This window comes from Oreochromis niloticus, unplaced genomic scaffold (genome assembly GCF_001858045.2).
Source record: "Oreochromis niloticus isolate F11D_XX unplaced genomic scaffold, O_niloticus_UMD_NMBU tig00003056_pilon, whole genome shotgun sequence".
Taxonomy (NCBI): Eukaryota; Metazoa; Chordata; class Actinopteri; order Cichliformes; family Cichlidae; genus Oreochromis; species Oreochromis niloticus.
This window is the reverse complement of record NW_020327774.1, coordinates 58917-80918: the sequence shown is the minus strand read 5'-3', so window position 1 is coordinate 80918 and position 22002 is coordinate 58917. Positions and strand designations below refer to the sequence as shown.

The window sequence follows — 22002 nt, the reverse complement described above, 5'->3', positions numbered from 1 at the left end:
AGTTTACCCTGCCTGGGATAGGGTTACCGGGGCCCAGCCCTAGAGCCAGGCCCGGGGAGGGTACCCGAGGGCGAGCATCTGGTGGCCGGTGTGAGATTATTCTGTTATCATATGTTACCATATATCTGTAATCAAAGTAGTTGAATTATGATATTGCTGTAGGTCATATTATACCCCTTAATATAGAGTGTGTGATCAGTATGTAGTTTTAGTTTGCATTATACTTCTGACTTAAAAGAGTGTGAAAATCATTAGATCTATTTGATTGACCTGTATTACTCGACACTGTTGAATGTGTTACACTGTTTCTTGACATTTCATACTGCTGAATCATGAAGAGAATGTTGTGTGCAGAAGACCTTGTGTCTAGAATAGAAGAAGAGAAGACCACATTCCATACCCCCACCTTTCCAGAGAGCAGAAAGACAGGGAGCCGAGGTCATAACTTAGGCGCCGTAAGAGAGAAAGAATGTGAATGTTTAGGCTTTTACGACTAGGTGGGGGCCACTAGAGGCTATAAGAAGCTGAGTAACCCGTCACCATTTTGAGACATGCTGTGACCCTCTTCAAGCATCTCTCCCCATCATGATGGTTCTTATGCTCTTAAGTGTTGAATTATATGGAAATAAAATATTGTTGATTGAGCATATATACACCGAGTATTGTCCTTCCTTCAGCCCAAAGATTAAAAGAATTGGGAGATTTTAACAACTTGGTGCCGTGACCCGGATCTTTGGTGTGCTGAGGAGGTGCAGATTTGGCCTGTGGTGAGATCGTGGGGCGAGGCGAACAGAGGGCCGGCCTAAACAGAAAGGTAAGCACAGCCTGTTGTATTATAAATACCAAATGTGCATATTGGGCTTTCCAAATTAATCTGTTCGCTGAGTTACACGTATTTTCACATTAAATTTGTCGGTGTCTGGTTTTTGGCGCAAGATACTAACAACAAAAGTTGAGGCTGAATTCCAGTGTGTTAGATAAACTGCTTCTACCAAGAAACTAATAATATACTACGTTGAGCTAGTTGCAGTTTAATTGCATCTACCAAGAAACTAATAACATACTACGTTGAGCTAGTTGCAACCCACTTTACCTTCCACATTTAACTTTGTCTAAGACTGGCTTCTGTAGCAATAATACATTAGAATCTTTTGGAGACGCGGCCATAATTTCAGTACATTGAATAGAGGTTTTGAAGTGGGTTATGATGTCGGTTGAGTCCTCGTTGATGCGGCCATGAAATTAGTGTGAAATTAAGGTTAAGCAGATACTGGCTTACGGTGTCGGTTGAGCACTGGCAACGCGTAATGCGAAACACGTCCGTAGGTTTTGGTTTATGATACGGCCGTGTTCCGGTGTGGCGGCCATAAGTACAGTAGTGAGGGGTTGCTGGTTTCAGCACGTTGAAAAGAGGTTAGACGGTGGTTTATGGTGTCGGTTTTGAGCCTCGAGGGCTGCGGTCATAAAATTATAAGTAAAATATTTACTTCACCCCGATTAAAGGTAAAGTAGACGCTGGCTTATGGTGACGGTTTTGAGCTTCGGGGACGAGCATCACTTCTGTTTATGATGCGATTTTGCCCCGTTGTGGCGGCCATAAGCGCAGTAAAAGGGGTACATGGTGTATGGTGCGATTGTGCTTCAGAAGAGTTCTAACAGTTGAGCTTAAGAGGTTTCTGTGTAAATTTCCGCTGGTGAAAAAGCGCTCTCTGTGGGTCTCACGGCTGGTGAGGCGCGCTCTGGGCGGTGTGTGTGTGAAGCGCGCTCTGGGTGCTGCTTTGTGTGTGAGAGGCGCGCTCTGGGTGCTGCTTTGTGTGTGAGAGGCGCGCTCTGGGTGCTGCTTTGTGTGTGTGAAGCGTGAACACAGTGACAGTGACGGTTGATGTGTGAATAGGAGGACATTAGTGCGAAGAGAATGCTTTAAGATCAAAGGTTGACGCCTAGTGTACCTGTGGAAATTAAGTTTGTCCTGGGGTTGGCTCCCCCACCGTGTGTCGGACGCGACGCACGGACCAGCGGCGTCTGGAGGTCCAGGTTTATCACCTGAGAACTCAGGGCCCTCAAACGATAACAGAATAACACTGGAACGGCCGTGTAATCACGGGTTCACATTTATTCTGGAATAGAACAAGAGAATGCTTTGACATCTAAGGTTGAGTTCTATAGTAGTCAAAGAGAAAACCGAGGTTAGAGTCCTTATTTCTCAAAATAGAGGTTGGAAGCCTCATTTCAGTGACGTTTCAGTGGTTGAAATTGTTGTGTGCCTGTCCCCTGATAACGTGAAATTAAATAAAGAGGGAATTTGGAGCCACATAGAGATAGACGGGCATAATTGGGTGTATTACTCTGTGGTGTAATAAAAATAATTAAAAAAAGGAGAGAGAGAGAGTAAGAGGTGTGTAGTGGAGAATTATTGAGAAGCAGAGAGAGGAATGTGTTGGGAGACTGGCGTGCAGTTTGCGCTGTCAAGGTGGGCGTGTTGCCTGCTTATCTGTTCAATAGTGATGACAATGATATTAAATAAATCTCTTAGTGTGTTAATACAGGAAGCTACGGACCTGGACCAACTGCCCCCACAAGCACAGCGGCCGAAGCAAAATTATAGTAATGGGAACCACACCCAGCAAGAATCAGCAGCTGTGAAACAGACAGCAGCGAGGAGAGAATTAGAGGAGAAATTAAGAGAAGTTTTAACACAAAATTGGGGCCAACAGACTTGTGGAGGTTGGGAAGGTGTCCGGAGCATCACAACAAAAGGTGAAAAAAAACACACACAAGCAGAGAAATGTGAGAGAAAGGCTCCTTTTAAGGTAACACCTAGTTTGAGAAAAAGTTAAAATTAACCTGCCTACAAATGCACACACATGCAATGAAAAAACAGCTTACACTCATGAACATGTGAAGATTTTCCAGCAAGGTTAAAGCAGCAAAAAGTTAACATACACCTGTTGTTTTTTAATGATGAAGTTTATCCATTACTAACAAATAAACCCTCTAGGTTGCAGGACAACAATTTAACTTCAAAGAAAAAGAAAATAAAGAGACTGGTATGACCAACCAGTGAGGAAACAACAAATTTAGTGGTTAAGAGTCAAATTGTGAGATGTTTTCTGATGACTGAACAACACAAGTGATTACTGACGGAAAGAAAATTCTCTTTTGTGAGTTTAAACATGATCTTAAGAATTTGAACATGTGCATGTTGTCCTGTCAACCTGGTGGGTTATGAGTTGATTATATCGTGAGAGGAAAAAAGAAAAAAAAAAAAAAAAGGGGGAGAGAAGGCTGACACAGGGCCTGGCCCGGTGTTTCTCCCCTCTCTTTGTAACACAGCCAACACAACATCATTTTCCTGTTCGTACACTTTTGTTTGTTTTTGTTTTGTTTTGTTTTGTTTTTTTGGTTTTTTTTTCTCTATTTATGTTTAATTACAGGCTGCTTTGCCGGCCCTGAAAGCCGAGGCTGACCTGGACTCCTGCTCTCCCCTCTACGTGACCCTGACCAAATGCTGCAACAGCTGGACCCACAACAACAACCTGAAAATGTCAACAGTGCTGCAGGAATGCGATCTCATGCAGCAGAGACGGAGAGCACTAAACCTAAGGCCCGTTTCACTACACGGGGGAAAATTCCCAGACTGCGTCAGCTGACAGAGCTGTGACGAGACGCCCGCCAAGCCCGAATGAAAAGTAAGGTCAAGCAAAAGGATGCTGATCTTAACAATTCTGCATTAACACTGTGCAGGACAGTGATGGACCAACACGGCAGCAAAATGGGCGTGACAGAGACAGGAGGAGCAACTGAGGTCAAAAGGCACCTCAGAATGGACAAAAACACAGAGGAAGATGCAGGTTTCACCTACGGTGAGCATGGACATTGGAGAAAGGACTGCCCCAATTGGGGTCAGAACCAGGACGGACTGAACTTTGAGCAGCAGCAGCAATGGTCGCAAACAGACTGAAAAAGGAGGAGGGCAGGACCCCAGGGCATGCTTCAGGCCATGGTTTACCCAAGACATCAGAACAGGAAAGTGATGAACACACACACACACACACACACACACACACACATTGAAATGCTGATTCACTGAGAAGTGATCCACACACATACACATACACATGCACACGCTTGTGCAACGAAGAGTGATGCGCACACACACACACACACGCTGATGCAATGAAGAATGCTTTGCTAACAAATGCTTATGCTGATATGCAAAATGCTGCACACAAATATCCCAATAAGTAATTTTTATGAGGAGCCATTGATTATCGTTGATTATTTAGAATGTGTTTTATGTCACCCAAAGGGCATTTATGTAGACTTAAGGAATAAGGTCTAAAACAGTTTGGTTATGAAAACAATGTCTGTGCGTGATGTCTGTTTATGGCTCAAGGCCTTGACTGAATTCTTTACTGTGCTTCACACAGCCCTGATGAGGAACAGTGGCACAGAGTGAAAATGATGAATTAATAGTGTAAGTTTCAGGTCGGAGTACGGCATTCTCTCTGATTGAGATTTAAGTCAAGGAGGAACAAAAGGTGTTACGGCACCTGAGGTTCTCATTCCCACACAATATTGTCCCGGCAGGAAGCAAAACGTTCCTGTGAATTTCTGGTTGATTTTTTTTTTTTTGGTTTTGCTTAGCACTAGCTTGATTTTATCTGTGAGCTTTGGCTTGTGTTCTTTCTCGTAAGCGAGAGAGGGATAGTTTTATGCTCTGACATGTCTGCAACGGGCCCTAGTTTGTGTTATTTTTATTAGTATTTTGTTGGTTACATCTGTTTTCGTTTTTTGTTACAGTGCACTGAGATAAGAACATCTGAGAGGTGTGATCCACCGGTGGTGATATTTTGTGAGTTCATGATTTAACAATCAGCTCTTTAAACCAGGCCTGAAAGATTGAGATTTAAAGCGCTATAAAATATTATTACTGTAAACAGTTGCAAAGTGTGCTTCTCCATGATTGTAATTGGCTTGAGAGAAATTCACTAATATGGGACACTGATCACGTGAGAAGTCCTGAGTCTAAAAGGATTGCAGCGAGTCAATCCAGTCCAAAAAACAAGGAATTGTTTTCCTTAAAAATGATGACGTCATCTTGCTGGTGATGGATGCTCGAATAGGTCGCGCGTGAGACTCCATTATCAGCAACATCTGGTATGAATGTGTGTGAATGAATGCATGTGACTGGACTGTGATGGACGGACTAAAAGTTTTGACTGACTTGATACTGAGACAATGACTGCACCAACTTTAGGATTAGTAAATGCCAACAAACAATTCACCTAGCCGGCAGGAGGGTGGATGCTTCGCTCTGTTTTGTTTTGTTTTTCCAGGAGCAGGAGGATAAGAGAGACTGAAGAGGAGACGGTAGCTTCACATGAGAGTGTGGAACTGCAGATTTAACCCTTTGGTTGCTAATTTTGAGTTCTGAGATATGATGTCACTAACCTTCTCTTTTAATTTTCTAGCTCCAATGGATTGACACATGGGAGTGTGTCAAAAAGGGGGGAGTTGAGTCTGAATATCAAACAATGGTTTTATGAACATTTTATGACTTTATTTGTGTGTTCAATAATTTAGGTATGGTAAAACTTAAGCTTATGATATGTTAGGCTTAGAAATGGTTCATTAATTTTTTGATTTCTTTTACACACACATAGATTATGATTAGAATGAGTTCCTTGGTCAGAGAGTCCTGAACATAATATTTTAAACCAAATTTGAATTACTAGAAGAACAACGGATAACAACATTAGATTATCAAGGCTAGGGAGAGAGGTGTTTTGATTTTCTGCTTTACAGAGAGAGGAACAGACACCAGACGAAGTTACGGAGATATGAGGACCCTTCACAGCAGAGACAGATGTAGGGACTGCCGAGACAGCAACTGGGGTCAAGTGTCATGGCGTTTGGGCTCCTTGAGAGGATGGATCCCATAAACACAGCAATAACCATGAAGGGGTTGGCCAAGATTTAGGAACACCAGACCAACGAGGTTCGAGAGGCTCTTGGTAAAAAGGGGGACACGGCGGTGACCCCAAAATACACAGATCTTTGTTTGAAATCGGGGCAGAATAATCCCCTGATCTGTGCAACGACTAAAGGGTGGTCTAACCCCGGAGGTCGAAGAAAGAAGCTGAGAATCACCCAACTGGAAGATACTGGTAGCTGCAGCAATAAAATAATGGTTAAAAGCTCCTTAGACAGAGGTTCTAGTCTGAGTACATTTGAAAGGTATAAGGTGGCACCAAAAATGGGAGGGGAAAACTGTAGCACCAAAATAAAGCTGTGGGAGAACTGGGAGTGATGGGAGTGTCATCTGTAACTGCTGTTATGGTTGTAAATCTAATTCTTCTTGCATCTGAACTGCGTAAACACAGAGGTCATCCCACATATGGTCCACCCGTTAAAGGGGGACAGAGGGCCTCAGGACCAAGAAGAACTGAACCTTGTAACGCTGGAGTGTATGTTATAAGTGATCTCTTTTTTAAGAGATCAAAAGGGGGAATTGTGAGATTATTCTGTTATCATATGTTACCATATATCTGTAATCAAAGTAGTTGAATTATGATATTGCTGTAGGTCATATTATACCCCTTAATATAGAGTGTGTGATCAGTATGTAGTTTTAGTTTGCATTATACTTCTGACTTAAAAGAGTGTGAAAATCATTAGATCTATTTGATTGACCTGTATTACTCGACACTGTTGAATGTGTTACACTGTTTCTTGACATTTCATACTGCTGAATCATGAAGAGAATGTTGTGTGCAGAAGACCTTGTGTCTAGAATAGAAGAAGAGAAGACCACATTCCATACCCCCACCTTTCCAGAGAGCAGAAAGACAGGGAGCCGAGGTCATAACTTAGGCGCCGTAAGAGAGAAAGAATGTGAATGTTTAGGCTTTTACGACTAGGTGGGGGCCACTAGAGGCTATAAGAAGCTGAGTAACCCGTCACCATTTTGAGACATGCTGTGACCCTCTTCAAGCATCTCTCCCCATCATGATGGTTCTTATGCTCTTAAGTGTTGAATTATATGGAAATAAAATATTGTTGATTGAGCATATATACACCGAGTATTGTCCTTCCTTCAGCCCAAAGATTAAAAGAATTGGGAGATTTTAACACCGGGCCTTAGTCCATGGGGCCCGGCCGGGCACAGCCCGAAGAGGAGACATGAGCCCATCCTCCCGCAGGCCCACCACCCGCAGGAGGCGCCATAGGGGTCGGGTGCATTGTGTGACGGGCGGCGGCCAGGAGCGGAGGCCCTGGCGGACTGATCCCCGGCTGCCAAGAGTGGCAATAGGGTTAGTGATTGGGAGGAACGGCCTCCCTGATCTGAACCCGAGCAGTGTTTTGTTATTGGACTTCAGTGCAAATCACAGTTTGGCCATAACAAACACCTTGTTGGAACATAAGAGTGTCCATAAGTCCATGTGGCACCAGGACGCTCTAGGCCGCAGGTCAATGATCGATTTTGTAATCATATCACCAGACCTGCGACCATATGTTCTGGACACTTGGGTAAAGAGAGGGGCTGAGCTGTCAACTGATCACCACCTGGTGGTGAGTTGGATCAGGTGGCGGCGGAGGACGCTGGACAGACCCGGTGCACCACGTAGTGAGGGTGTGCTGGGAACGTCTAGCAGAGGCCCCAGTCCGCGAGATCTTCAACGCACACCTCCGGCAGAGCTTCAACAGCATTCCGAGGGAGACTGCGGACATTGAGTCCGAATGGACCATGTTCAGCATCTCCATTGCCGAAGCTGCTGCATTGAGCTGCGGCCGCAAGGTGGTTGGTGCCTGCCGTGGTGGTAATCCCCGAACCAAATGGTGGACACCAGAGGTGAAGGGAGCCACCAGGCTGAAGAAGGAGTGCTATCGGGCTTGGTTAGCCTGTGGGACTCCGGAGGCAGCCGACAGGTATCGACAGGCCAAGCGGAATGCGGCTCGGGCAGTGGCTGAAGCAAAAACTCGGGTGTGGGAGGAGTTCGGAGAGGCCATGGAAAAAGACTTTCGGACTGCCTCGACAGGCCAAGCGGAATGCGGCTCGGGCAGTGGCTGAAGCAAAAACTCGGTGTGGGAGGAGTTCGGAGAGGCCATGGAAAAAGACTTTCGGACTGCCTCGACAGGCCAAGCGGAATGCGGCTTGGGCAGTGGCTGAAGCAAAAACTCGGGTGTGGGAGGAGTTCGGAGAGGCCATGGAAAAAGACTTTCGGACTGCCTCGAAGAGATTCTGGCAAACCGCCAGGCGTATCAGGAGGGGAAAGCGGTGCTCTACCTGCACTGTGTATAGTGCTGGCGGAGCGCTGCTGACGTCGACTGAGAAAATTGTCAGGCAGTGGAAGGAATACTTCGAGGACCTCCTTAATCCCACTTCCTCCTCTTCCGAGGAGGAAGCAGAGTCTGAGGATGAGGGGAATAACCCGCCAATTTCCGGGGGCGAGGTCACTGAGGCAGTTAAACAACTCCTTGGTGGCAGAGCCCCTGGTGTTGATGAGGTCCGCCCCGAGTTCCTGAAGGCTCTGGACGTTGTAGGGCTGTCCTGGTTGACACGCCTCTACAATGTTGCGTGGAGATCAGGGGCAGTACCCCTGGACTGGCAGACCGGGGTGGTGGTCCCCATCTTCAAGAAGGGAGACCGGAGGGTGTGTTCCAAGTACAGGGGGATCACACTCCTCAGCCTCCCTGGGAAAGTCTATGCCAGGGTGCTGGAAAGGAGAGTTCGTCCGCTAGTCGAACCTCGGATACAGGAGGAACAATGCGGTTTTCGTCCTGGTCGCGGAACACTGGACCAGCTCTTTATCCTCTCAAGGATACTTGAGGGTGCATGGGAGTTTGCCCAACCAGTCTACATGTGTTTTGTGGACTTGGAGAAGGCATTCGACCGTGTCCCTCGGGGTGTCCTGTGGGAGGTGTTGCGGGAGTATGGGGTGTCTGGCCCATTGCTACGGGCCATTCGATCCCTATACAGCCGTTGCAAGAGCTTGGTTCGCATTGCCGGCAATAAGTCGGACTCGTTCCAGGTGGGTGATGGGCTCCGCCAGGGCTGCCCTTTGTCACCGGTTCTGTTCATAATTTTTATGGACAGGATTTCTAGGCGCAGCCAAGTGGAGGAGGGCTTTCACTTCGGTGGCCTCAGAATCTCATCTCTGCTTTTTGCGGATGATGTGGTTCTGTTGGCTTCATCGGGTGAAGGCCTCCAGCTCGCACTGGAACGGTTCGCAGCCGAGTGTGAAGCAGCGGGAATGAGGATCAGCACCTCCAAATCTGTGGCCATGGTTCTCAGCCGGAAAAGGGTGGAGTGCTCACTCCGGGTCGGGGATGAGTTCCTGCCCCAAGTGGAGGAGTTCAAGTATCTCGGGGTCTTGTTCGCGAGTGATGGGAGAGGGGAGCCGGAGATCGACAGACGGATTGGGGCTGCGGCTTGTTGAAATCTCCCAATTCTTTTAATCTTTGGGCTGAAGGAAGGACAATACTCGGTGTATAAATGCTCAATCAACAATCATTTATTTCCATACAATTCAACACTTAAGAGCATAAGAACGTCCGGACTGGAGAGATGCTTGCAGAGGGTCACAGCATGTCTCAAAATGGTGGCAGATTTCACAGCCTCTTATAGCTTCTGGCGACCCCCACCTAGTCATAAAAGTTACATCTTCACATGTTTTTCTAATTCTTAGCGAGACTGGCTCCTGACCTTGGCTCCCTGTTTTTCTACACTAAAGAAGGTGGGGGCATGGAATGTGGTCTATCTCCCCTGTCCTAGACACAGCGTCTCCTGCATACAACCTTACTTTTATGATTTCAGCAGTAAAACATGTCAAGAAAACAGTGTAAGACATTCACAGCAGATCAAGGATACAGAGTGATGCACACTTATCTAATGAACTATAAAATGATTATATTCTTTTAACCCAAAAGTATAATGGGGACTAAACTACATACACAGCACACAATCTAAACTAAAGGATAATATATGTCCCACAGCTGTTACCATAACTCAACTACCTTGACTATGGGCATAAAATAACATATGTTTTACTAATGATCTCACAGGCTGCAGTGATGCGGACGCTGCACCGGTCCGTCGTGGTGAAGAGGGAGCTGAGTGTAAAAGCGAAGCTCTCAATTTACCAGTCAATCTACGTCCCTACCCTCACCTATGGCCACGAGCTGTGGGTAGTGACTGAAAGAACGAGATCGCGGATACAAGCGGCAGAAATGAGCTTCCTCTGAAGGGTGGCTGGCCTCTCCCTTAGAGATAGGGTGAGAAGTTCGGCCATCCGGGAGGGGCTCAGAGTAGAGCCGCTGCTCCTCCACATCGAAAGGAGCCAGCTGAGGTGGTTCGGGCATCTGACAAGGATGCCTCCTGGGCACCTCCTGGGTGAGGTGTTCTGGGCATGTCCCACCGAGAGGAGGCCCCGGGGCAGACCTACGACACGCTGGAGAGATTATATCTCTCGGCTGGCCTGGGAACGCCTTGGTGTCCCCCGGATAAGCTGGAGGAGGTGGCTGGGGAGAGGGAGGTCTGGGCTTCTCCGCTTAGGCTGCTGCCCCCGCGACCCGGCCCCGGATAAAGCGGATGAAGATGGATGGATGAATTAAATTGAATATACAATGAGAGGTGTGATCAACATGAGGGCACGAGTGTCACATGACTCAAAGCTGTGCATGCAGTGGCAAAAGGCTGAGTGTGTGCCATCAGTCTATACTCAGTCCTCACTCTGAGCCTCACATCTTCCTGCTGCTTCATGAGAGCAGAACTGAACTTCCTGGCTGTGGGAGATACGAGGAGGATCCTGGTGCAAGATTCACAAATGGATGCAGTTTGTTTCCTTTTTACACTCAAAGTGACTAAGACCAGATTTTCATCCTGCCTGTTATTAAACATGAATTATTCAGCCACGCTTTCTTCAAACTCTGAGGAATCAAAGTTAAAGTTCAAAGTTGGCCCTTTTCATTGATGCTATGAACATGAATGTGTGTGAAAGGTGTACTTGTGTGTTATCACAGCTTCTTACCTGCAGCTCACAGACAAACATGTATTGGGTCTCAGCCTGGTCACCTGACAGAAATATGTGGTAGAAAAACATGAAAGTGTCATTTCTCTGTGTCACTGATTGAAACATCAGCTTTTATGAACTGTTCAGTCTGATGAATCCTCTGAAGTGTGTCAGTGTGCTGTTGGAGTAAAGCTTAGTTAGACTTGGACCTGGTTGGTAGTCGTCACAGATCTGGACCACGGCTGGCTTCAGGTTGTCCACTGGGAGCTCCTGGATGATCTCTGTGGTTGATGGTGTGTCCTTTGATAACTGGACGAGACAGAAACAATCGCAGACACAGTTTGTACCAAAAATCATCATCTGGTGTCCCCACTGTGGACTTCTCTGACCTCCTCTAAGTACACCAGAACAGGATCGGTTCAACACAACTCACCAGGAGGCCACGTTTGAGCTGTGAGGAGATGACATTATCACAGTGATCACATGACGCATTGGTAGAGTCTGTCTAATTACTCACACTCTGGGGAACATCCAGGACCACCATGTTTGTAGTTTTCTCCTTCCCACTGTAGCTGTGTTTGAACAGTGTGTGCACACATGCTCTTCATCCACCAACAGTGACTCCACGCTGGTACAGAGCTCTCCTCTAACCTGTCACATACTTACAGGGATGTATTTCCACAGTCAGTCTGGCTCTGGCAGATTCAACTGTGGGCTCCACCTCTGTGTGGACTTTCACACTGAGAGTGGGGACATCAGCAGGTGTTGGGATGTTGTAGGAAGCACAAATGTGGGAAGCAAACACAACCAATCACAGCTCAGTGCAGCCTGCTGTCACTTTTCTACACCGTGACACTTTTATATTTATAGCTCTATATTTATCTATTTATCTTAATATTCATCATCAATATCTGTGTTTCTACACTCATATTCTATCCGTGCTTGATGTTTGTTGTGTATTCGCTGCTACGACAGCTCAGTTTCCCTCTGGGATGAAGAAAGTTTCTCTGATTCTCATGTAGACACAAAGTGACTTTATTGATTTTTGCTCTAATTTAGTGTCAAATAGAATTGTACTGTGTGCAGTTATTGTGTCCCAATTCAGGGTCTGCACGCTTGAAGTACGCATTTTGAGTGCGATTACGTCACTGCCACGCGACGACGGTCCCAATCCCAATCCGAAGTGTACTTCAAATACATACTCCAAATGCGCCGTCGATTTCCCCAAATATCAAGCGTGGTCCGGTGCACGCTTCGTGGTCCCGTATATCCCACAATGCATCGCTCGGCGGTGGGTGTGGATAATTTTGCCGTAAAGTACGACAGAAGGGAGCGGCCGAAGAGTGAACTGTCAAAAGTAAGTACTGAATATTATGTCACTTATTTATGTGCGAATGTTTAATAACGAAGAACATTAAAACATTACTGTTGGCCACATGTCGGCAAAGTTATCTGACATTAGTGATGTTTGTACTTTCAGCGTTTACTTGGTTTTAAAGCCTCTACTTCTAAATATATTTATAGTTGACCTTAATCTTACAGAGAATGTGATGATTTTATGCTCGGTTTGCAGTCCTGAATATCACGGCACAAGCAGGGAGACTGTCACCTGTCTGTCTGTCCTGCACTCTCTCTCTTCTTCTTTCTCTCTGATTGTGTAATAAAAGTATGAACATGTATATATAAATTACACTTGTGTTTGAATCCTGCAGCTTATCACACATTTGATTTCCATGTGTGACAACTGCAAGTGTCCAGAGTGAGGACAGACTGAGGGACCCACTGCTGCACATCATCTGTGAGGCTTTGCACCCCTGATGATCCACCAGGACAAACTCAGCAGTGTGTGAGGAAGAGGAGGAGGAAGAGCCAGCAGCAGCTGACAGATGGAGAGAATAGACAGACTGTTCCCAGTTTGTGAAGGACTGCTAGAAAAGTTTAAAATAACTAATTGTCTGTCCTGAATCAGTCTTATTAGGTAATGTTCAAATAATGTTATCATTCCAGTGTTTTCAGTGTGGGAGAAAGTACTCAGGGCCTTCAAGTTACACACTATGAAAGGCAGCAACAAGTTTAATATTCAGAAACCTAAAGTATGTATCAGCAGCAGAATGGAGCTAAAAATAAATGTTTGTTTCACTTCTATGAAGCTTTGAGTATTTTGGATTAGTAGCACTGCTGTGTTTGTTGCATCATATTGCTGTAATTGTTTATATGCTTTATATATTCTGAGGTAAGTTGATCTATAGTGTTACATCATATTCTATAAGGATGTTATGTGTTTGTAGACTTTCTGCCCAGTTTGACCCATTTAGCAGAAGTCAGCCTGTTTAAGGCTCTGATATCTATTCTGTATGACTTAACGCAGTTATGACATGGTCTGATTTTCTCACCCAATAAAGGAATATTTCATATATCAGTCTGATCTTCATTCTATCAGAAGGTGGGAAAAGTGAGCTTCAAGGTTAAAGCTGCTGTGCTGGGTGACTAATGTGAGGCAGAGGGCAGAAGCTGGAGGTCTGGATCGGATACACATGAGAGAAAAGCAGGAACAGATTCAGTCCAAGTCATTCCTTTGATTCCAATCAGCACATTTGTTGATCATTAGTATCCACATTAAACATTAAGCACTGATTCATCCACTGAGGCTCAAACTGCACATATCCATGAAAACATGATATTTATCTTATAAAAAATATGACATTTATTATTCAAAGGTGTTTGAAAGCCTTTCCAGGTGAGTTTGATCCAGGAGGGTCTGAATATCTATATATCTATATTATTGCTAATATATATTTTGTAATCTATCTATATTATGGCTAAAGCACTTCTAGATGGATGCAAACTGCATTTCGTTGCCTTGTACTTGTGACATGTGCAATGACAATAAAGTTGAATTCTATTTTATTCTAATTCTAAGCCAGAGTAAGATATTAATATCTTAATTAATATCAATATTAATGTTCAGTAAATATGTGAAAACCTAACAGAAGAGTGAAAACAGTGTTTCTAGAAAGTCGTTTCACCTTGTAGCTGCTCACAGACTGTATTTATAACAGACAAACTGCAATATCCAACTCTACAGTACATCTACAGTATATATCAAATATATTCTAGATTCAAATATATTCAGAGGTGTTTGAAAGCCTTTCAAGGTGAGTTTGATCCAGGAGGGCCTGAAGCCAGAGTCAGACAGAGACTGTGCAGAGACTGTAGAAGGACAGAGCAGCAGCAGAGCAGTCCAGATACACTGATGATCCTCTGTCAGATCCAGAGGGACACACAGGGATGATGCTGGACTCTACATTGTGTCTGACAGTGGAGCTGTTCTCAGAGCAGTTCACTCTGCAGCACTGACAGTCATCTGCACTTCATTCCTCTGTCACATAGCCCAGTCAGAGCGTCTCTACACCCATTCTGCTGCTGCTTCAACCTCTCTTGACCACCAGGACACAGCTCCTCCTCTCTCAGCACACACACCGTCCTGTTTACCATCATCAGCTCCACCTGCAGAGAGAAGAATGAAGAGCAGAGGAGATAAACAAGTGTTTCCAGAGACTCTTCATCAGCTGTCAGTCAGTGATGCAGCACATCCAGTATAAAGAGCAGCAGGGACTTCAGTGCTGGGGGAAGCTCAGATGGAGGCTGCAGTGGACACTTTTCATTGTTTTAACACTCGCTTTCATTTTACCTTCAACAACAACAGCACAAGCAGAGCAGCCGCTGGCATGGCTGTGATAGCGCCCCCTGGTGACTGTAAACCACTACAACACGTAGACAGCCGTCTGCTGCTCATTTCTTTGCCATCATCACAGGAGCTCTTTATCCTGTTCTTCACTCTCATTGGTTTTTGTCCACTTGTTTTCATAACAGTCATCATTCTGATTGTTCAAAGAAGACAATCAGCTGTGACTAAATGTAGCTCCTACAGCAGTGATGGGAATAACTAGTGAAGCTAATCCAGTATCAGAGCTCAGGAATCAGCAGCTCCCACCTCGTTTTCTTTGAACAACTATTTTTAGCTGCTGTGTTTTTGTGTTTCTGCAGACCTCAGACATCCTGCTGCTCTGGAGAACTGAAGCTCTAAAGGGCTCAGCCTTTATCTTCAAGAAACAAGGCTGATCATGGAGACCCAGCAGGTCAACTGATCTGTGGACAACACCAGCATCTTTAACTAAGTATGAGAGGTGAGCAGTCTTTGGAAGCCTTTACTGTCTGATAGTGATGTTTAAATGATGGCTCACAGCAGGATTTGCATCATTATTTTGCTTTTCTTCTAATATTATGTTTAGCTTCTGCTTCACAGATATTCTCTGAAACGTTTCCCACTGTTGGACAAACTTTCACAGTTTCATCATGAAGGAGATCTCCTGTGGAGTCCATCTGTGCACACACAGTTCTACCAAGCTCATCTCATACTGAACACACACACTTTGTAGGAATCATCAGTACTTTGACTGTTTCTCAGGTTAGCTTCAGGTTAGCCATTTAACATTTCTCCAGTCTGAGTCACAGAGCGTCACATGACGTGACAGAAGCTGATTGGGCAGCTGCAGCGACGATGGTGGTCATTAATGATAATGCTGTAGAACAACAGGAACATGAGGATATCAGACTGTTAGTGGGTTTAGTCATTCCTGCTGCACTGTTTGTCCTTCTTATTGAAGTGACCTGCTCACACTGTTCTCTGTACAAATGATGTCAGTCTGACTCGTCACATGTTTGGAGGCATGTTTGATGTTTGCTCTTCTGGAAACTCTCAGTGTCAAACATGGAATATGCAAAGGAGACAGGCTTCAGTCTGTATGGACCTGTTTCTGTACCTGCCACCATCATTCTACATGTTTGTACATCAGCTTATGAAATCCTGTCTGCTGTTAAAGTCTTTATTTATTAATCTTCACCTGCTTCACTGTCGCACAGAAGCTTGCAAACAGCAGACACAACTCCTCTCTGGAGCTGCTTCATCTCCGCCTCTTTTCCTTCATCCTCCGTCTCTCTTTTCTCTTCTTCAGTGTTCTGCAGCCACGGAGCCTCACGGCCGTTAACACACCCATACTTGACCAGCTAGCATTACCCAGTATGCCGTGCAGCAATGTCAGTTTGTAAATGTAATAAATAATTCCTGCTCCAAATTGTTTCTGTTTCACAGATTGCTACGTGCCGTGACCTTTGACCTGCTAAACAGAGTCAGCTGTGGATTATTCGTTGTTGTGTCTGATACTTATAACTGTGAGGAAGAACGCTACACAGTTAATCAGGGTCCCCTCTCTCTGAATTAGGAAAGATTCAGGCCGGCCCTGTGGAGGGCCATGTGTGGGCCGTAGGACATACGTTACGTATCACTGTTTGAAATGTGAACATTGTTCTGCTACGGTCAATAGACTAAACCAGAGAAGAAGAAAACAGACTTTACCATCAAGATCCTCAATGTTGATCAGTATAATATCAACCTGATGTCTGCAGTTTAGTGTCAGCACAACTTTCACATCATATTCATCTCAGCACAACTAAAACACACTGACTGACCTCAGAGTTTCAAGTCCACATCCTGGACTCTCCAGAAAACCACACAGCTGCTTCACTCCTGAATCCTGCAGCTTGTTCCATCTCAGGTCCAGCTCTCTCAGATGGGAGGGGTTGGACTTCAGCGCTGCTGCCAGATAATCACAGCTGATCTCTGACAAACCACAATTCCTCAATCTGTATAAAGAATGAAAGATGTAAGTTTATTAGACAAAGTGTGAGCTTGAAATCATTCAGTGTTTCATCATCTGTTCAGAACTGAAGAAGGTTCAGAATGTAGAAGTTTAGGAAATGGAAACTCCAAACAGCTGAAGCCAACAGGAAGCAGCTTCAAACAAACACAACAAGAGAAAAAACTCTGAATTTTTCACATTAAAGTCGTACATTTAGCATAAAAACATGACAAAGACTTGGAAAGGTCATGTTTTTCATTCAAGGAACGACATGGCTTCACTTTTAAAGGTGAAGTTGGAAAGAAATGGACATATTTGAAGTCCAACACCTTTTTCCAGTCACATTGTTAAAGTAGATATATATCGAATGACGATATAAAAACATCTATCGTTTCATTTTACGCTATCGTTTGTTTCGTGGTGTCTCAAAATAAACGTTTATAATCATTTTGATGGTCACTGTAGCAGCTATATTAATTTTTAAAGTTCTCTCTTTCTCTTATATTTAATATAACCTCATTACGGATGGACAAGCGCCTGTTTTTATGTGTTGTCGTTAGCAACAACGACAAAACCATCGATTTTCCGCTTGTTTATTTTCCACATAAACCTTTCACAATAAAGCTCAACATCCTGTTGAGACTTTTCAAAATAAACTGAATCACATGAAAGAGTATGCAGAGTATTTACGGATGAGAAACAAAAAAGAGCCGTCAGGTGCTAAAAAATAAACCTTAGACTCAAACGTTAGAACAGGCTTTTCCCCGCAGCACGCCGTGTAATAAATAACTTACAAAGAAAACAGTGGCCGTTACAACTTATGTCTAAAAATATATCGTTTCATGCATCGGTTCAAACACTCAACTCCAGGTAGGCTACACGACGCCCAGCTGGAAACACTTCATGCAAGTTGAGCTGCCCGAGATTCACAGAATTGACAGAAAATGTTAAATTTTTGTGATTTATATCGTTATCAGGACGATAGATGTCTTATATCAGGATATGAGATTTTGGTCATATCGCACAGCCCTAGTCTAGACTGACAGTCTCTGTGGGGTTAGGAAGTGAACTGCTCACGCTCCATTCAAGTGCATCACAAAATATTGGAATTGGATCCGACTTTGTGAAGCAGATTTCTTCTAAGCTGCTGGTTTGAACATTTCTCATTTCCTCATGAACTGTATTAAACTCTGTAAATGAACTGAGAACTATTTCTACATTTGAAACTAGGGATTCATTTTCCCGTTCACTTCTGTATGTTAGTGTATAAATGAATGTTAGACCGGGCTCCATGGAAACACTTGGACTGGTTTCAGCTGCCTTCTATCTGTAGTCAGTCCAACAGAGTCCTTTCTCTTCTCCAGCTTCTGTTTGAAATCCTCTCACAGAGCTTGAATCCTGCTTTGTTGTCATGTTTGGGCCTGTGTTAGGCTGCTCTGTGTTCCTCTGCTTTAACACACACCTCACCACAGCAGCTGTGTGGGTCGTCTCTGTAGCAGCCATATCAGCTTCTAACACCATGAACATCATCACAGCTCCTAACTTCACCTTCAAGTCTCTGCAGCCTGTTTTTATCTGCCATCATCAGATCTTCAACAGCCTCATTCACATCCCTCACACATTCTACAGCCTCATCAGCACTGACTTCATCTTCACTGACTGATGGAGCACAACGTGAACCTGTGGAGGCTGAAACACTGTCCTGTCAAACATCTCCCCGTCACCACTCCACTTCTGTCAGCCTTTAAATGAACCCTGCTCAAGTCTGTCACTTCTATTTGGAGCCAAAAGGAAAAACTGTTGTTCAGTCGTTTGGAAAGACACAACATTACTGAAAACACTCAAACTTCTTCAATTTGTCTTCAGACACATCCTGAACAGTTAGGAACTAAAGAAAGTTTCAAACATCAAAGATCTGAAATACAGAAAAACAACAACCGCTGCAGTCAGTGAACTCACCTCAGAGTCTCCAGTCGACAGTTTGGACTCTCCAGTCCAGCACACAGAAGCTTCACTGCTGAATCCTGCAGCTTGTTCCAACTCATGTCCAGCACTGTCAGATGGGAAGGGTTGGACTTCAGAGCTGAGGCCACAACTTCACAGTGAGTCTCTGAGAGTCCACAATATGTCAGTCTGTGATGATAGAAAATATAAAATGTGTTATTATAAACAAAGACTAAATGTATATGAAGACAAAACAGAGTGAGGTCATAATCTGATGAACATCTGCTCTTCACATCTGTGCTCCAGCTCCTCTTACTGTGTTTGATATGACACAACGATTGAGTCTCTCTCAGACCTGCAGACTTTTAATGAGAATCTTTGTTTGGCTTTAATCTGCAGATGAAGGAGGAAGATGGTGTCACATTTAGGCTTCCATGATGTCCACAGTCTGTCACTGAGATCTGATCCAGAGTCAGAGTGAAGACACACATTTGGACTGTTTCCTGTTTTGACTCCAGAACATTTTGAATGAGTTCAGCTCAGTGAAGAGTTCCAGCTGGAAAGATGATCTCTGTTTGCTACCTGCTGCTGTCAGGTACGACTGTTCACGTCCACACGCAGGAAAAACCTGCTGACTGTTACCAAACGGAGCAGAAATCTCATCACTGGACAATAATGATGAATGAACTCAGAGCTGCTGATATCAGTTCTGATTTCAGGGGAACTAAACACAGAAATGATTGGCTCATTTTAGCTTTCTGAGCCATTAGTCTGCTGGTATATTGGTAGTTGGCAGAAAATGATTTGTATTCCTGTTCTGGGCTTCAGTGTTTATGAGTCCAGATCCAGGTGACAGCAAGTCAAAATGATGTTACCTGTCTGTGTCCAGCAGCAGCCTGTATGCACTTTGAATATTGTTATAACCTGACATGGATCAGTTTGTCTTTGATTGGTTTGTAAATGTCACTGTTTCCATTGGACCTGAGTGACGGTACAAAGACAGAGAGGGAGAGAAAGGAGAGAGAGGATGGAGACAGCAAAGAGAGAGCAAACACACACAGGTGAGAGTGGACAGGTGACCAAGGTCAGGAACCAATCAGAAAGCTTCTGTTTGACCCACAGTCACTGATGATGACTGCACATAACCAAGCAGTGTGTTACTCTGATATTAAATATGGATCCTGCACTTATAATAATGATCATCAAATGATATTATTGTGTCATTCTGGAGTTGATTACAATGTTTGTGTGATTATCAGTGGAAAGAAGCTGTGAGGAGGATGGAGAGAGAGAGAGGACAGATGTGTGTGTGCGGATTCACATCTGTGTGCCTGTAATCACAGCTGTAAATAAATCTGTAAGTGTGCATTGATATTATTGTTTGAAAAGTCAACGTTTTTTTCGAAGCACTGAAAATATACACAAGTCATCAGTTACAAGTCAGCCAGCTTTTCAGTCGCTGCCTTTTTACATGCGACCTTTAATACACTTCTGTTTAAATCGACTCAGATACACTGAAAACACACACATGGTTTTCAATGTGCAAGCAGATCAAATACACACATGAACAGACACACACACACACTACAATAAGAGCCCATAGCTGCTAAACAGCCTAAGGAAGAAACAGAAACAGAGCGATGGTGGAGTCAGAAAAACCATCACAGATCAAAGAGCACAGAGGAGAAGCTCAGACAGTGACTGCTCTGGATATTTGTCCCTGTTTTTAACATTAGATTTCACTTCACTACAAAGAAGCTCTTCATAGATTCTTTTTTCTGTCTCTCTCTAACAGCAGCGTCTGAATGACCAACAACAGCAGCAGCAGATTTAAAATACTGCCCCCTAGTGACACAACACAGGTACTACATGTATATGTGAGTCTACAACACACAGCGTATGACTACCAATGCAGATCATGCTAAGTGCACACACACATCTCCTCATCAACAGAAAATATCATTTTATCTGAGAAACTCAAACTAATGGAAGTTGTTTAGTACTGTGTATATCTGAAGAACTAAACTACTAATCTACACTAATTAATGATGTTAATGATCACATCTGGACTCACCGAGCCTTTCTGCAGTTTCTCACAGCTGGAATCAGTCTCTGTCGTCCCCCCCATGGTGTGTTGTACTTCTGCAGGTCCAACTCATCCAGAACCTCCTCTGACATCTGCAGCATGAAGGCCAGAGCTGAGCAGTGGATCTCAGAGAGTTTCTTCTCTGATCTGTTCTCTGACTTCAGGAACTCTTGGATCTCCTGATGTACTGAGAGGTCGTTCATCTCCATCAGACAGTGGAAGATGTTGATGCTTCTGTCAGGAGAGATTTTATAGCTGTTCATCTCCTTCAGGTTTTTGATGACTCTCTGGATGGTTTCTGGACTGATCTCTGTCTGACCCAGCAGACCTACTAAGAGTCTCTGGTTGGACTCCAGACAGAGGCCATGAAGGAAGCGAACAAACAGGTCCAGGTGGCCATTTTTACTCTGGAGGGATTTCTGCATGACTCTCTTTAGAAACTCATCCACAGAGGATTCACGCATCATGTAATCATCCAGCAAAACTTCATCATCATGATAATTATCACTGTGACAGTCATCATCATTATCATACTCCTCATCCTCATTCCAGTCTATCCTTCCAGGATAATGAGAATCATAAAAGTCTCCCAGGAAGTTCCTCAGCACCTCCGTCTTCCTGTTGGTGAAACAGTGGAACATGTAGACTGCAGCCAGAAACTCCTGAATGCTCAGATGAACAAAGCAGTAGACTGGTTTCTGGAAGATCACACACTCTCTTTTGAAGATCTCTGTACAAACTCCTGAGTACACCGAGGCCTCTGTCACATCCAGACCACACTGCTCCAGGTCTTCTTGGTAGAACATGATGTTTCCTTTCTCCAGATGTTCAAACGCCAGCCTCCCCAGCTTCAGAAGAACTTCCCTGTCAGCGTCCGTCAGTTCCTGTGGACTCGTCTCATGTCCCTCATGGTACTTGTTCTTCTTCCTCTTTGTCTGAACCAGCAGGAAGTGTGAGTACATGTCAGTCAGGGTCTTGGGCAGCTCTCCTCTCTGCTCTGTAGTCAACATGTGCTCCAGAACTGTAGCAGTGATCCAGCAGAAGACTGGGATACTACACATGATGTGGAGGCTCCTGGATGTCTTCATGTGGGAGATGATTCTGCTGGACAGCTCTTCATCACTGAATCTCCTCCTGAAGTACTCCTCCTTCTGGGCATCAGTGAAGCCTCGTACTTCTGTTATCCTGTCAACACAGTCAGGAGGGATCTGATTGGCTGCTGCAGGTCGTGTGGTTATCCAGACGAGAGCCGAGGGAA

The 22002-nt window shown here is 44.5% G+C and overlaps 1 protein-coding gene across 1 annotated transcript; it reads right to left on the bottom strand.

Moving 5' to 3' along the window:
- Positions 1 to 18382: 18382 nt before the first annotated feature.
- Positions 18383 to 21983, bottom strand: LOC106097320 (NACHT, LRR and PYD domains-containing protein 12-like). The gene is made up of 3 exons (XM_013267371.3): positions 20733 to 21983; positions 18674 to 18847; positions 18383 to 18488 (listed from the first exon to the last, which is right to left on the bottom strand). Exons 1-3 carry the CDS (start codon positions 21830 to 21832, stop codon positions 18452 to 18454), a joined length of 1311 nt encoding a protein of 436 aa, XP_013122825.2. The 5' UTR covers positions 21833 to 21983; the 3' UTR covers positions 18383 to 18451.
- Positions 21984 to 22002: the final 19 nt, after the last annotated feature.